Raw genomic sequence first — 14,798 nt, 5'->3', positions numbered from 1 at the left:
ACGGGTAGAGGTAAAGGAATTGGGCTGGAGCACATCAAAAAGGATGCATGGTTTGACTATCTAAAGAAGTATTCTATATACAGAGAAACAAAAAATGACGTTGAAATAGCAAACACCAGAAAAACCTCGACTCACCCGATGATATTTGTTCTTTTTGGATTGTTACCAGTTTGATATCAGTAGAGTTCTGTGATAACGCGTACGTCTTTTTCATCAATTCCCGCTGATCTTATAATTTCAATCATCTTTACTACATTTTTATTTTATTTTTATTATTAATAATTGTATTTTTTCTAGATACATCCTCCCATGACTTTCAAAAGACTACAGAAAAGGAACAAAGAGATCTCTTCGAAGGAGAATGCTCCGAAGAACAAGCCAACCTCAAGAACGAGTTTAGTTTCTTCAACCAACTGAACCAGCTTCGTTTCGGTCAAATGACAGTATACAGACTGAGAGTCGAGTGTGAATGTGTTAACAAGCGCAAGAACGAGACCTGCGCGAACTTTTTGCCCAAAAACAAACAGAGCTGGCCTAGCTATTTGGGCAAGCTGGGAGATGGGGTGTTTTTAAAAAGAGGGTGAATGACTTTAGGTTAATAGCAAGGTATCTGTGGTAGATTATGTTTGTAAAAAGAGAGTGACAGAAAATTGAAGTTAGTTCTTCAATACTAGGATCTTTGGGTGGGTAATAAGTAACTAACTAATTTTTTTTATTAATTAATATTAAGATCGATATTGAACAAAATAAAAAATATTTTACCACAATTTATGTGTGTGTGTGTATCTGTTTAAATTTCAAATATATTTCTTTTTGTATATAATAGTAAACAATCTCAACTTTAAATATAAAATATTGTAAAAATCTAGTCATAGTGTAGGTCTATATTATAATGGGAAATACTTGGGATGTGAACATTTAATATTGTACTCTTGCGCACAAATATTTAAATAAATGAAAATGTAATAATGCAAACGAGATATAAGACTTTTGAACCGAGTAAAAGTTTATACTAAGAGATCTCTAAAGATCAGATTTAAACACTAGGTCACTTTAGTTTGAGATTTTCTTCTCTGACTCTTTAGAATCCAAAAAATACAGAGCTCACCGATTGTAGACTGGAATAATTATTCGTTAGAAGACCTCGCACTGATCCGTAGTGTCGCCAATACTAATAATCAAAGTCTTTTCCTGCTGGTTTATTTAAAAATATCGAATCATGGCTAAACAGCTAACGGTCAAATGATTCGGGAACTCCAGAAATTCTCGAAGGTCATCTCTTTGTCAGAGTTCGAGGATTATTTCACTAGCACTTCTTCTTCAGGTACTATCTCCGCTACGGAGGTTGGCAATCATCATAGCTATTTTAATTTTTGAGGCAGTAGCTCTAAAAAGTTGTTTTGAGCTGCATCCAAACCATTCTCTCAGGTTCTTGAGCCATGAAATTCGTCTTCTTCCGATGCTTCTTCTGCCATCTATCTTTCCTTGCATAATGAGTCGCAGGATGCCACACTTCTCGCCCCGCATCACATGTCCGAGATACTGTAGCTTTCTTTCTTTAATTGTAAGTTCAACTTCCTTCTCTTCACCTATTCTTCTCAGCACTTCATTGTTCGTAACTCTATCTACCCAGGAAACCCTCATAATTCTTCTATAGGTCCACATTTCAAAGGCGTTAAGTCGTCTCATTGTGTCTAAATTTAACTTCCATGATTCCACTCCATAGTATAGTACACTGTATACGTAACATTTTGTTAGGCGTACTTTAAGAGCTAATGTTAAATCTTTGCCACATAGGACCTTTTTCATTTTCATAAAATTAGAACGTGCTTTTTCGATTCTGACTTTGATTTCTGCAGTGTAGTCATTATTTTCTGTTATAAGTGTTCCTAGGTAAGTGTACTTTTTTACTCTTTCGATCTGCTGGCCTTCTACTGTCAAGATTTCGTTAGTATTATGGTTGTTTTTACAAATTTTCATAAACTTCGTCTTTTTGATATTGAGCGAGAGTCCGTTCTTCCTACTACACATTACTATTTTACTTATGAGTCTTTCCAGGTCTTGTAAACTATCGGTTATTATTACTGTATCATCTGCATATCTGATGTTGTTAACTAAGACTCCATTTACTCTTATGCCGACTGTTTCACCTTCCAGAGTTTCTCGAATTACCTCTTCAGAATAAGCGTTAAATAATAGAGGTGATAGTATGCAGCCTTGCCTGACTCCTCTCTTTATTTCCATTTCTTCAGATGTCTCTTTTTCAATTCGTACTAGTTCTCGCTGATTGTAATAAAGGTTTGTTATTAGCCTTAAATCTCTTTCATCTAGATTTTTATTTTTTAGAATTTCCATGAGTCGGTCATGTTTTACTTTATCAAACGCTTTATTGTAGTCTATAAAACAGACGTAAAGAGGACGGTTAACATCCAAACATCTCTGGGCTGCATTCACTAGCACACAGGGCTGCAATAAGGGGTATATGAATCACAACAATATTTTTGACTTTGAAATCGTAAATAAAATGTTTTTAAATTTAGTTATGGAAAATAAAATTTTATATACCTATTCTAATTATAAATATACTTGCATTGCTGTGAATTTGGTAATGGATTTTAAAATCAAAAATGCTTATTAGAAAATTCTTAGGTCGAGCGGGACATTACAGTATTATGTAACCTGAATCACCCACAGAACATAGAACGAGGTGCAATCGGTCATCTGTAAGGTAATATGTATGTTTTACACAAAAATATTTATTTTTTTCTCGTCCATTCATGTACAGAATAAATATATGAGTTATTACTTCAGTTTATCCATTTTAAAAATGATCGATTTCACGTAAAAATCTTGGGAATGTTGGGAAGCAAATAGCATTAGGTCGCTTTCACACCATCAACCAGGGGCGTATCAAATAAATTTTTATATATAAAATATTTTATATTTAAGGGAAACAATTATGCTACAAAGTACAGTTGTTTAAATAAACGATCTCCGGAATAAACAAACTGAATAACTTACAAACTATTAGGCCAATCTAACTGAGATTTAGTACACTTCAATACTTTATTAAACGCCATAGTTTTAAGTATTTATTTTACACATATTATGCAAAAAAACACAGCTTTTTTTTAAACTATTTTTCTCTAAAATGACAGGTACAAGGGAAAAAGGAGGAATGTCACGTTTGTTTAATTTTTTAGGAGAGTATTTTCAAAGTTATAAGGCTAATATTAATGATATATTTTGTTGAAAAAATTACATCAAATATTTTTCATGTAATTTGGATAGCTGTAGAACATCACATTGTAAGAAATATCTAAGAAATACACTTCCGTTGATTAACAAGGAGGAATGTCGTCTCTTGTTTTAATGAATAGTCAATTTAATTTAAAAAAAAAAGCAACAAAAATATAAGAATTCTACAATTTTGCTTAGTCCGTATAATAATAATATAATAATTGTGTATAATCCAACTTGTCCTCATTCAACATGTGCTAGTGTTTTGAAATACTTTTCCGCATTCTTTGTGCAAAATCTGGACAGGTGCACATCATCAAACTTTGTCTTCGAAACAGGAATCAAACCTACAAAGAATACTTCTACACTAGTTACCAATACTACTCCAATAATTTATTACTATTTCAATACCTTCATAAAGATAGTCTGGTAGTTCAAACTCATTGTCTTGCAAGTTGGAGTGTTTTGATATTGGAGGGCGGTTTGCGATTACTACACACTCAAAAAGACCATTATATGAATTTTGGTAATAAATAAAACGAGGCTGCGATTTTACAACCTTGGCTTCTCGGAGAGATCTAGATTTAAAGGGGCTCTTCTAGGTGTAAGTTTTGTTCAGGTGAATTGACCATAATCTAAATAGCTGCTGATCCACCTCTATTACATTAATAGGAGAAGGCACTCTGGCTTGACGAAAAATCTCCATCCATTCATTTGGATGCTCGACTTTAGCTTTTTGGTTAATTGGGCCCATATTCCTATCTGTTTCAAGATAGAAATGGCATCTTATAGGAAAACATCTTTTATTTCTTCAAATCTTTTGATCTTTAAATAGTATAATTCTTGTTTTGTCCTTCGTATAAATCACAGAAGATGGAAATACTTCGGACATTTATATCAAGATGATTGTATTCGCAGAAGATAACAAGCTAGTGGTTCTAAACACATTTTATAAATTACCACCGAGGAGATTGTATACATGGAAGGCACCAGCAGATAAACCCCATAACGTAATTAGAAACCAGATAGATTATATATTGGTAAATAGAAGATTCAGAAACAGTTTTAAATCTATCAAAACATATGCAGGAGCGGACATTGAATCTGACCACATACCTTTAGTGGGAGTCATGGATGTGAGACTGAAGACAATAAAGAAGAAGTCTAGACCTAACTATGACATGACAGCCCTGCAACATCCGGAAGTTAAAACGCAAGTGGGGGAATATATTAACAACCAAGTTAAACAACTAAAAGAAGAAAATAACATCCAACGAGAAATCAATCAATTCGAAGAAATAATTAAGAAAACTAAACAAGATCTGCTAAAACCAAACAAAGAAACAAAGAAGAAATCTTGGATGACTCCAGAAATTCTTCACTTAATGGAACGCAGAAGGTTAATTAAAGGAAATAAAGATGAATTTAAAAAAATGCAGGCTTACATCAGAAGAAAAATAAGAGAAGCTAAAGAAAAAGAAGCTGTAGAGAAATGTAAAGAAATAGAAAGACTACAAGCCAAGCATGATAATTTTAATGTACACAAAAAGGTAAAAGAAATAACGGGTAGTTTAAAAAAAAAATGAACCTCATAGACACCAATGGAAAATTAATCATTGACACCCAAGAGATGAAAGACAAATGGAGAATATATTTGGAGACACTTTTTCAGGATCAAAGAACGGATTATAGGCATCCATTTTCAGAGAGGATGACAGGCCCGGACATACTTAAATCCGAGGTAGAACAAGCAATAAAACGGATGAAAAGCAAGAACGCTGTAGGGCCTGATAATATCGAAGCTGAATTTTTAAAACTCTTGGAGGAAGAAGGAATAAATTGGATCACGGCTGTCTTCAATAAAATATACAATACAGGAATCATCCCTGATAAATGGCTAGAATCAGAATTCATAGCGATACCTAAAAAACAGGGGGCTAAAAAGTGCGAAGAATATCGAACAATCAGCCTAATGAGCCACATAATAAAACTGTTTCTTAGAGTCATCCATCGAAGAATTTATAAGAAGTGCGAGGAACAAATATCGGACAGACAGTTCGGTTTCATTAACGCAGTGGGTACCAGAGAGGTACTTTTCGGAGTACAGGTACTGATTCAAAAATGCAGGGACGTTAACTGCGACGTATACGCGTGCTTGATCGACTATGAAAAGGCATTTGACAGAGTTCAACATCAAAAGATGATAAACATTTTAAAAGAAGCAGACTTGGATGACAAAGACCTCAGAATAATTTCAGAACTCTAGTGGAATCAGACCGCATACATGAAAATTAACGGAGAAGAAACAGATCACATAAAAATACTACGTGGAGTTAGACAGGGATGTATCCTATCGCCGTTGATATTTACTATGTACTCAGAGAAAATTTTTAACGAGGCTCTTTACGGAGTAGACGAAGGCATCCTTCTAAATGGTGAAAGAGTAAACAATGTTAGATATGCCGACATGGTGATAGCAGATAGTTGCTATATATAAATTGCAATATCTGGGACACGTTATGAGAAATCAGCACCGTTACTCCCTGCTGCAGTCTATATTGCAAGGTAAAGTCAAAGGTAAGCGAGGACCCGGTAGAAGGAGAATATCATGAATGGGAATGCGGAATTTAAGAACATGGTTTAAGAAAACCTCAACGGAGCTGTTTCGAGCCGCAGCGAGCAAGGTCATAATTGCCAATATGATTTCCAACATCCGAAATGGATAGGAACCAGAAGCAGAAGATTGTATACGAAATCGTGAAACATTGAGCACACATCATTACTACCTTTTTTCCTACTGTTTCAGGATAAGTATAAAATGTACTGGCTCCGGTTGATAAAGTATATAAGTAGATATAGATAAAGAACTATACAAATAAAATTGGCTCCTGTAGTAGACGTCATTTGTAGAAATGTAGATATTTATGGAAATCAAAAAAATTGCACCTTCATTGCTGCGATTCCTGCTTCTTTTTGTAACTTCTCATAATGTGTTTGCTTTCAATTTATGGAGTTTGTTTTCATTTTCTGCGCCCCTTATTTCATTCTCCAGCACCATTCTCCAGAGCACCATCGTTATTTCCTGAAATAATGTTACCCTTTTAACTTCTAGGTTTTTTATTTTATTTTCACTTGGAACTCATCACATGTACTGCATGTGTCTTTCCTGGGATACCCAAATGACAAATTAAATTCGGTTGAGAAAATTGTTCTGTAAGTTTCGTAAGACACTTTTAAACTTGGATATTTTTCAATATGCATTTTGTGCATTTCATTAATAGTTAGCTCTTCTGGTAAGTATATTTTGGAAGATTCTGCCAAGTTGTAATGGTTGTAATGGCCTTTTCTGCCTTTAAACGAACTAATGTGATTCGTTACTGCTTCTATTTGTTCTTTGGAGAGTTTCCTAGGTCTTGAAGAATGCTTTCCTCTTTGATATCTTAAAAACATGCCAAATTCTTTTAAAGATTTTTGAAGGACCTTCATCTTTTTCTTGGTTATACCATGGATGGCCATAAAAGCTTTAAAGCAAACCTGAACTTTTTTTATTGTATTCTCATCATTTGTAAACATTACTGTATAACTATATACGGCATCTTTAAATTTAGCGTTCTCTTCCATTTGACATGAACGTCGGTTTTGAATTTGTTGTGTGGTAATTAAATCACATAAATATGAGTTTTGTTCATCAACAGAACACATTAAATTAAATGGCTTCAAAATACTTTGAATACATTGCAAGCTTTTACAGTGACAGTCAGGCCCCAGATCATGGCTTTGTAATCTAAGTTTTTTACTCACATCAGTCATGCGACCAAATAATTTTCTTTTCTTCTTTAACTTTACATTTGCCGAACTACTTACATCCATATCACTTATTTCTTCATCACTTGGCATAGTAAATTGATTTTGTATCAGTAACTTGAAGAAACTAACCTCAAATATTACACCTCAAAGCAACACATGAAAACAATAAAAGCATCTTAACTTATTTCTGCGTGATTAACAACTGATATTCCCCCTTCTTGGGGGACACAACCCAATGTTAACCAGTGTTATTTTATTTACGTACAGTGAAGTACAGAATATAACGTATCTAATGAATTATTAAAACAAGAAATGAAAATTTCTGAAATTTCTTCTTTTTCTCCTGTACCTTTCAAATGTATAAAACGTTTTATAGGCAAAAAGTTATTTTTTACCTTTTTATGATTGTTTAAAAACACACAGCAAAATCAGCTGTACATCTTCAATGATTTGTCATCAGCTATCTTCAGTAAAATCTCACTGCCCTTTGATCTAGTAAATTTATTACCAAATTTAATTATTTAATGTTCATATCCAAGTTGTGTGTTAATCAAAAATACTATTCAGAAAAAATTATTTTTATATGTTGTACATACATACTATATTTGTAAGTTAGATATAAGTCCATGTTAGACAATGATCTGTTGCATTATCAATGAGTTAAAGAGGTACTCATACCCAGTATATCTTTGATTTACCAATTATAAGAAAGTTGTGGCTGCCAAAAGAGGGTAGGATCTCTAAAACGTGAAATGTATATACCTATATCAATGAATACTGCTTAGGTTAGTGATAAATGCTTTTAATTGGCTCCAGCATCCCGAGACACCTTTAGAAGAATACGAAATGAAACAAAGCAGTTGGTAAGAAGAACAAAAAATGAACACTGGGGACACTTTACAAAAAGGATGGAAAGCGACTTCTGCGGTACACAAAAACCAATATGGAGATCCATAAGAAATCAACGGAAAGAAATGGCAAAATTTAAGGAATGCAATAACATACCAGCAAACGAATGGGAAAGATACCTGATGAAACTGTTTAAAGCAAATGAAAACAATAATCAACACAATAACGTACCTGAATTAAGACACAAAATTGCCATAAATTCACTCAAAAATAGAAAGTCACCAGGACCAGAGGGAATAACCAACGAGCTTCTAAAACAAGGAGGAGAAAGTATAACCCTAGAGATGACAAAACCTATACAACAACTAATATTGCACTGCAAGATACCAGACGCATGAAGAAACAGCATAATGATACCAATGTTCAAGAAAGGAGATATAGAAGACCCAACAGTTATAGAGGTATAAATCTACTAAACACCGCACTTAAGTTTACCACAAAAGTCCTCACCAACAAAATCAATAAACTAACCACTTTATCAGTTGAATAACAAGAACTTAGATCCGGAAGATCCTGAATAGACGCCGTATTTGTACTAAGACAAATCACAGAAAGGGCCATCGAGTGCAATAAATCAGCATATCTATGTTTTATGGACCTGACAAAGGCTTTCGATCGCATCCAAGTCGCAGACGTCTTACACCTACTGTATAAAAAAACATACCAATCAATATTATACAAACCATCAAAAACATCTACATCCATAATCGAATACAGGCAAAAATAAATGGAAAACTAACACAGTGTATACCAGTACAAAGCGGAGTCAGACAGGGTGACTCGTTAAGCCCACTTCTCTTTAATATAATAATGGGCGAAATAATACAAGCAGTACGTTAAGGTCATGGTTACAGAATGGGGAACAAAGAAATTTAAATATTATGTTATGCAGACGACGCCGCATTAATCACCGAGACAGAAGACGAGCTCCAAAGATTAAGACACATCTTCAATACAACAGCCAAATACAATTTGATAATATCTGGGATAGATATAATTTTAGATATCTGGGAATAGATATAAAACAGGAGTGGAACGAAAATAGTGGATAGTACGAATAGCACGAGATAAGTCATCAAATGGACGAAGAAGTATTGGTAGATCAAGAAAAAGGTGGTGCGATAATTTAAACAATTTAGGAGGCTAATATTGAAGAAGAAACAGGCTTTAAAGCCTACATACATTGTTTTTAAAAATCACTACCATAAAACAATAAGAAATGACAGTGACGACAATTCTTTCATATGCCAACAGATATAATTCTAGTCAGCATTGACATAGTTGTACAACAGGCGGTATAGTATAAACAATAACAATTAACAAATTTTTAAAGATATATTTCAACATTTGATTGCTACGTACTTTTATAAAAAAATTACTGCTAATTTACTAGAAAACTTGATTCGAGTATATCTTTATCTCATTAAAAATATTACTAAAATATTTTTTCTTTGGCTTTTTGAAAAATGCAGCGGTTGTGTACTTAATTTAAAATTAATTATGAAACTAATATTGTAAATATCCATATTCCTCTACTGTAATAAAAACACCATTTTTTATTAGAACTGGTTGTTTTATTTTAAAATTCCAAAGAAGAATCAATACCTTTTAAGAATGAAAATCTCACTTTTGAAAACAAAATAGACCTATCTTTTCCATTTTTTCTTCTCCGACACTTATCAGCTCTCTGAAAACTGTAAATCAAAGAAAAATGTGATGAATTTCTTACCAAACCTCAGAATGACTCCATACTTCAAGAGATAGCACTTGGAATACGAGAAAACCTGGAATCTGAAGTGCAGTGATTGGGGAAGGATATCGAACCAATTTGGAAGCGAATATAGGAAATAAAATTTGAAACATAAATCACGATTGGATATTATAAGGAAGCAAGTCTCACAGCGTACCATAATGACTGCCCTAAAAGAAAGTAGTATTAAAAATAAAACGAGTGGTTTGATGACAACTGCAAAGAAGCAATTAAGAAAAGAGGTATAACCAAACAAAAGATGCTACGAGGAGAAAAGGAAAAGGACAAATAAAGTATGAATAAAAAATACGAAAAGTAAAACGAAAACAAGAAAGCCAAGTTCCTGAACGACTAAATATTGAAAATAGAAGGCAATTTGTTTAAAAATTGAGGAGTAACAGCAAAGAAACACGGAATAAAACCGTTTTAATAAAAGATAAAAAAAAGTTTCTGATGAGAACAAAAAAAGAATGAAATAGTTTTATCTTTCATCATTAGAAGAAATAAGAAGAAAATTGCAAAATTTAAAAATCGTATAAGTTCGGGAGATAATGAAATAAATTCTATCAAAAACTAACATGGAAACAACAAATTTCAGAAAAAAAAAGTCTTGCCAAAAAAGGTTAAATGTAATGAAAATATTATCAAATTAAAAATGGGGAACTGACGAAACCACATTATTAAATATTTATGTCACCCGTTGAGTCAAAAATAGATTATGGGGCAATTGTACATACCTAGGCTAAAAAATCATTCAGAACACAGCACTTCGCATTTTCACAGATGCATTTAGAACTACACCAGTTAAAAATCTCCAATTACCTACGGGAGAACCACTTACCATACAAAGAAAGTCTTTATGACTCGCGTATGCATCTTCAGTCGCTCTTAACAAATTCCACTCAGTGTTTAGAAATATATTCACATACAAAATCTAGAAACTTATAACAAAAGTGGGTTTGATTCACCATTCTATAAAACAGTCTAAACAAATTTAAAAGAACTGTAACTCCAAATTCCTGGCCTCTTTCCTTTAAATGTAAAAACTTCCCCTCCCTGGTTAACCATGGTTAATTAGAAACATCACCCACTGTAATGCGACAGTCATTTTTAAAGGACCTCGAGACTTACTGGAAAAATCCACATTCCTCTTCTCAATTTAAATTAATGTCAACCACTTTTATACACAGCATACTTATATGTAATATTAAAAGCCCTCAGTCATGTCAAAAGTACAAACCATTCTTATTTTGTCATTATCACAGCTGCCTTACAAGAATCTGGCTCGAAAGTCAAATTTATGTGAGTTTCATCTCACATGGGAATACAAAGTAATAAAAAAGCAGACCTCCAAGAAGAAGAAGCTTTCAATAATAATCTAAATTAAAAGAAATTACATCGACAGTGAAACCATGGCGCCTAGTATACCTATAAAAAGCTCACCAAGTCAAAAAATTTTAGGTCATACCAATATTGCTCATAAGTACCTAATAACTAAGGAAGACACCACAGTGTGAATACCTCTAAGTCAACATTACTGTTAATAGCCCAGTCTGGTTATACAAAAATCATCGATTTCACGGCAAAATGTTTCGCAGATATCTGAAGCTTTTAAGACATAGGTGGGGGTTACTAGATGACGAATAGATAAAAAGATACTCCTATTTTTACCTTGCGTGTTTTTTAAACAATAATTTATGGTCAGAATTTGGTTTTTTATCTATAAGTTTTTTCCCTTATAATTTAAATAAACCATATTTATACCATTTTTTTATGTCAAGAATATCTTTATTTTCCCGTTTCTTCAATTAAAATTGATAAATAATTTACGGAGATATTTGCAAAAAAGCAGTTTTTTTGCACTAATTTATAAATTTTATTAATTTTTTTAATAACAAAATAAAATGTTATTAATACATTTCAACATTGAGGAATTACCGTCCTTTAAATTTGTGCGAAATTTTCCCCCGATCGGTCAAATAGTTTAAAAGTTATTCAATTTGTTTATCCCTGGGACTAATTATTTAACCCATTGAACTTGCCCTATGAATGATGCTAGACATATTTAACAAATTTCATAGGATTCTTTAAGACTTATACTATCTCAGAAGTTAAATGCATATTGAGTTTTCATCGAAATTATTTACGAAATAAACGTTTGAAAAAGGGGTGTTTTTTTACTTATAAACAATTGTAATAACTTCTATATTTTTCAAGCTACAGACTTTTACGTACAACCATTAGATAGCTGGTAAAAAAACTCACATTTAACAAAAAAAAATAAACCTTCTATGAACAATAGGAACGAAGTTAGCGACAATTTTTTGTTAATTATATCTCCATTGTTTATAAACATTAAGAAGTAAAATTTACACAAATTTTGAATGAAGATCTAAACTTTATATTGAATTTTAGAGCTATAAAATTTATCAAATTTTTCGAAACTTAAAACCTTTCGAAACGAATTTACTTTCGAAAGATCGACACAGGAAAATGGACGAGAAACTGTTTTAGCTCCTTGCTGCAAAATTTAATGTTATGGTTACGGATTTATCATTCAAAAGCTTCAACAGTTCTGTAGGAATTTCATCAGGTCCATTTGCTTTTCCATTTTTAGCGTTTCTTATTGCGTATTCTACTTCTTCTTTCAATATGTCTGGCCCAGTTGCATTGATTATCTGAGTTAAGTTGTTTCTATCGTCTTCAAATAATTCATTCAGGTATTCTATCCATCTTTTTATTTTATTCTCTAGATCTACAATAAGATTTTCATCTTTGTCTTTAAGTTTACCTATTTGGCATTTCTTTATGCTTCCTGTTATTTTTTTTTACTTTTTTGTGCATATTGAACGCATCGTACTTTTTCTCATAGGTTTCCATTTCTTCACATTGTTCTTTAATCCACTCCTCTTTGGCTTCTTTTATTCTCTTTTTTATGTGTTTATTTATTTCTTTGTATTTGTCTGGGTAATTCTTCATCTTTCTTCTTTGTTCCATTAAGTCTAGTATATCTTGTGTCATTCACCCACCTTGTTATTCTTTGTTGTTGTTTTTGTAAGATGTTTCTTTCCTGCTGTTTGTATAGCTGTATTTATGTACTTTAATTTTTGGTTAACGTTGTTTGTATCGTTAATTTGTTGCTGCACTGAACGGAGGTTTTCATTTATTTCTTCTCCTGTTTCTTGTCGTATATTTTTGTTTCTAAGTTTATTTAAATCTAGTGCCATTCTGTGTGGTCTTCTAATCTTTTTTGGTCTCGCTTCTATCACAGTAACTACCGGGTTATGATCTGAGCCTATATCAGCTCCTGGGTACGTCTTAGTACATTTAACAGCATTATGATACCTCCTTGCTATCATAATGTAGTCTATTTGATTTCTCACTATTTTTTCTTTGGTATGTTGTGGAGATGTCCATGTATATATTTGTTGTTACGAAGTCTTCACTTTGGCAAAATTGAATCAATCAATCTCCTCTGTCATTTCTGTTTCCAGGCCCATATTTTCCTACTTGGTCTCCTACCTTACCTTGACCCACCTTGGCATTAAGATCGCCCATTAATATGTTAATGTATGGAAAGACTGACTTAATAAGTGAAGACAAACAACCTGCAACAAAAAGGTTCAAACCTGACAGTGAAGTCGAATAAATGAACCAAATTTTAACTTTTAAACCAATGTATGTAAAGAAAATAAAAAAAATAAAGTTCAATAAACATTGCAAAATTTAATAAGGCAAGTGATGAAAAAATCGAATTTTTTTATCAAAGCAGTAAGGCAGATTAGATTAATATTGTATATTATATTTGTAAGAAAAATAGAATAAAAATCAATATTGCTAATTATAAAAATACAAACAATTATAATTAATATAAGGAATATAATAATATAATAATATAATGTGTAAAAAATTACCTGAAATTTAATTTATAAAATATATAAGTATTATTACATCATTGATATAAAATGAAAAAACATATGTTGATTTTCCGGGATTTTCCAAGATTTATGGGGGGGTGAAAATTATGTTATCATTATTAATACTGCGACAGACTATTCGAGCAAATTAAAAAAAAGGAGGTATTAAGGGTGAATTTCAAATGGACTCAATTTTTCCGAGTTTTCCCATATTTTCTGGCCAGTGAAAACTATGTAGTTATTCATATTTCGACGAGCTACCCCAGAATAAAAAAAGAGGCTTGCAGCTGCAAAGGAAGCCGAGATAATGTAAATTTTTCTTACGTGTTGCAATTTGAAGTTCCGATGCCGAAAAAAAAACGGAGCTGAAACAGATATCCTCTCCACTTTCCAATGTCGATCTTTCGAAAGTACTGTCGTTTCGAAAAATTAGATAAATTTTATAAGTTTCAATATAAAGTGTAGATTTTCATTCAAAATTTGTGCAAATTTTACTTCTTAATGTTTATAAACAATGGAGATATGATTTTTTTAAAAATAGTCATTAACTTCGTTCCTATTGGTCATAGAAGGTTTTTTATTTTTTAATGTGAGCTTTTTTACCAGCTATCCAATGGTTGTACGTACAAGTCTGTAGCTTGAAAAATATAGAAGTTATTACAATTGTTTATAAGTAAAAAACATACCTCTTTTTCAAACGTTTATTTTGTAAATAATTTCGATGAAAACTCAATATGCAGTTAACTTCTGAGATAGTCTAAGTCTTAAAGAATCCTATGAAATTTTCTGAATGTGTCTAACATCATGCATAGGGCAAGCTCAATAGTTTAAATAATTAGACTCAGGAATAAACAAATTAAATAACTTATAAAATATTTGACTGATTGGGGGGAAATTTCGCACAAATCTAAAAGATGGTAATTCCTTGATGTTTAAATTTATTAATACCATTTTATTTTGTTAATAAAAAAATTAATAAAATCTATAAATTAGTGCAAAAAAACTGCTTTTTTACAAATATCTCTGTAAATTATTTATCAATTTTAATTAAAAAAACGGGAAAATAAAGATATTCTTGACATAAAAAAATGACATAAATATTGTTTATTTAAAATATAAGGGAAAACATTTATAGACAAAAAATCAAATTGTGACCATAAATTATTGCTTAAAAA

The 14,798-nt window shown here is 32.0% G+C and overlaps 1 protein-coding gene across 1 annotated transcript in view; it reads left to right on the top strand.

The window, feature by feature from the left end:
• Positions 1-9,521, top strand: part of LOC140449409 (uncharacterized) — a 60,673-nt gene extending 51,152 nt beyond the window's left edge. Inside the window, exon 15 of the mRNA XM_072542569.1 lies at positions 298-9,521. Within this exon, the coding sequence (XP_072398670.1) occupies positions 298-584 (287 nt within the window). The 3' untranslated portion in view covers positions 585-9,521. The remainder of the gene's footprint in view (positions 1-297) is intronic.
• Positions 9,522-14,798: the final 5,277 nt, after the last annotated feature.

This window comes from Diabrotica undecimpunctata, chromosome 9 (genome assembly GCF_040954645.1).
Source record: "Diabrotica undecimpunctata isolate CICGRU chromosome 9, icDiaUnde3, whole genome shotgun sequence".
NCBI lineage: Eukaryota > Metazoa > Arthropoda > Insecta > Coleoptera > Chrysomelidae > Diabrotica > Diabrotica undecimpunctata.
The sequence above is the reverse complement of the archived record's forward strand: the minus strand, read 5'-3'. Positions and strand labels throughout refer to the sequence as shown.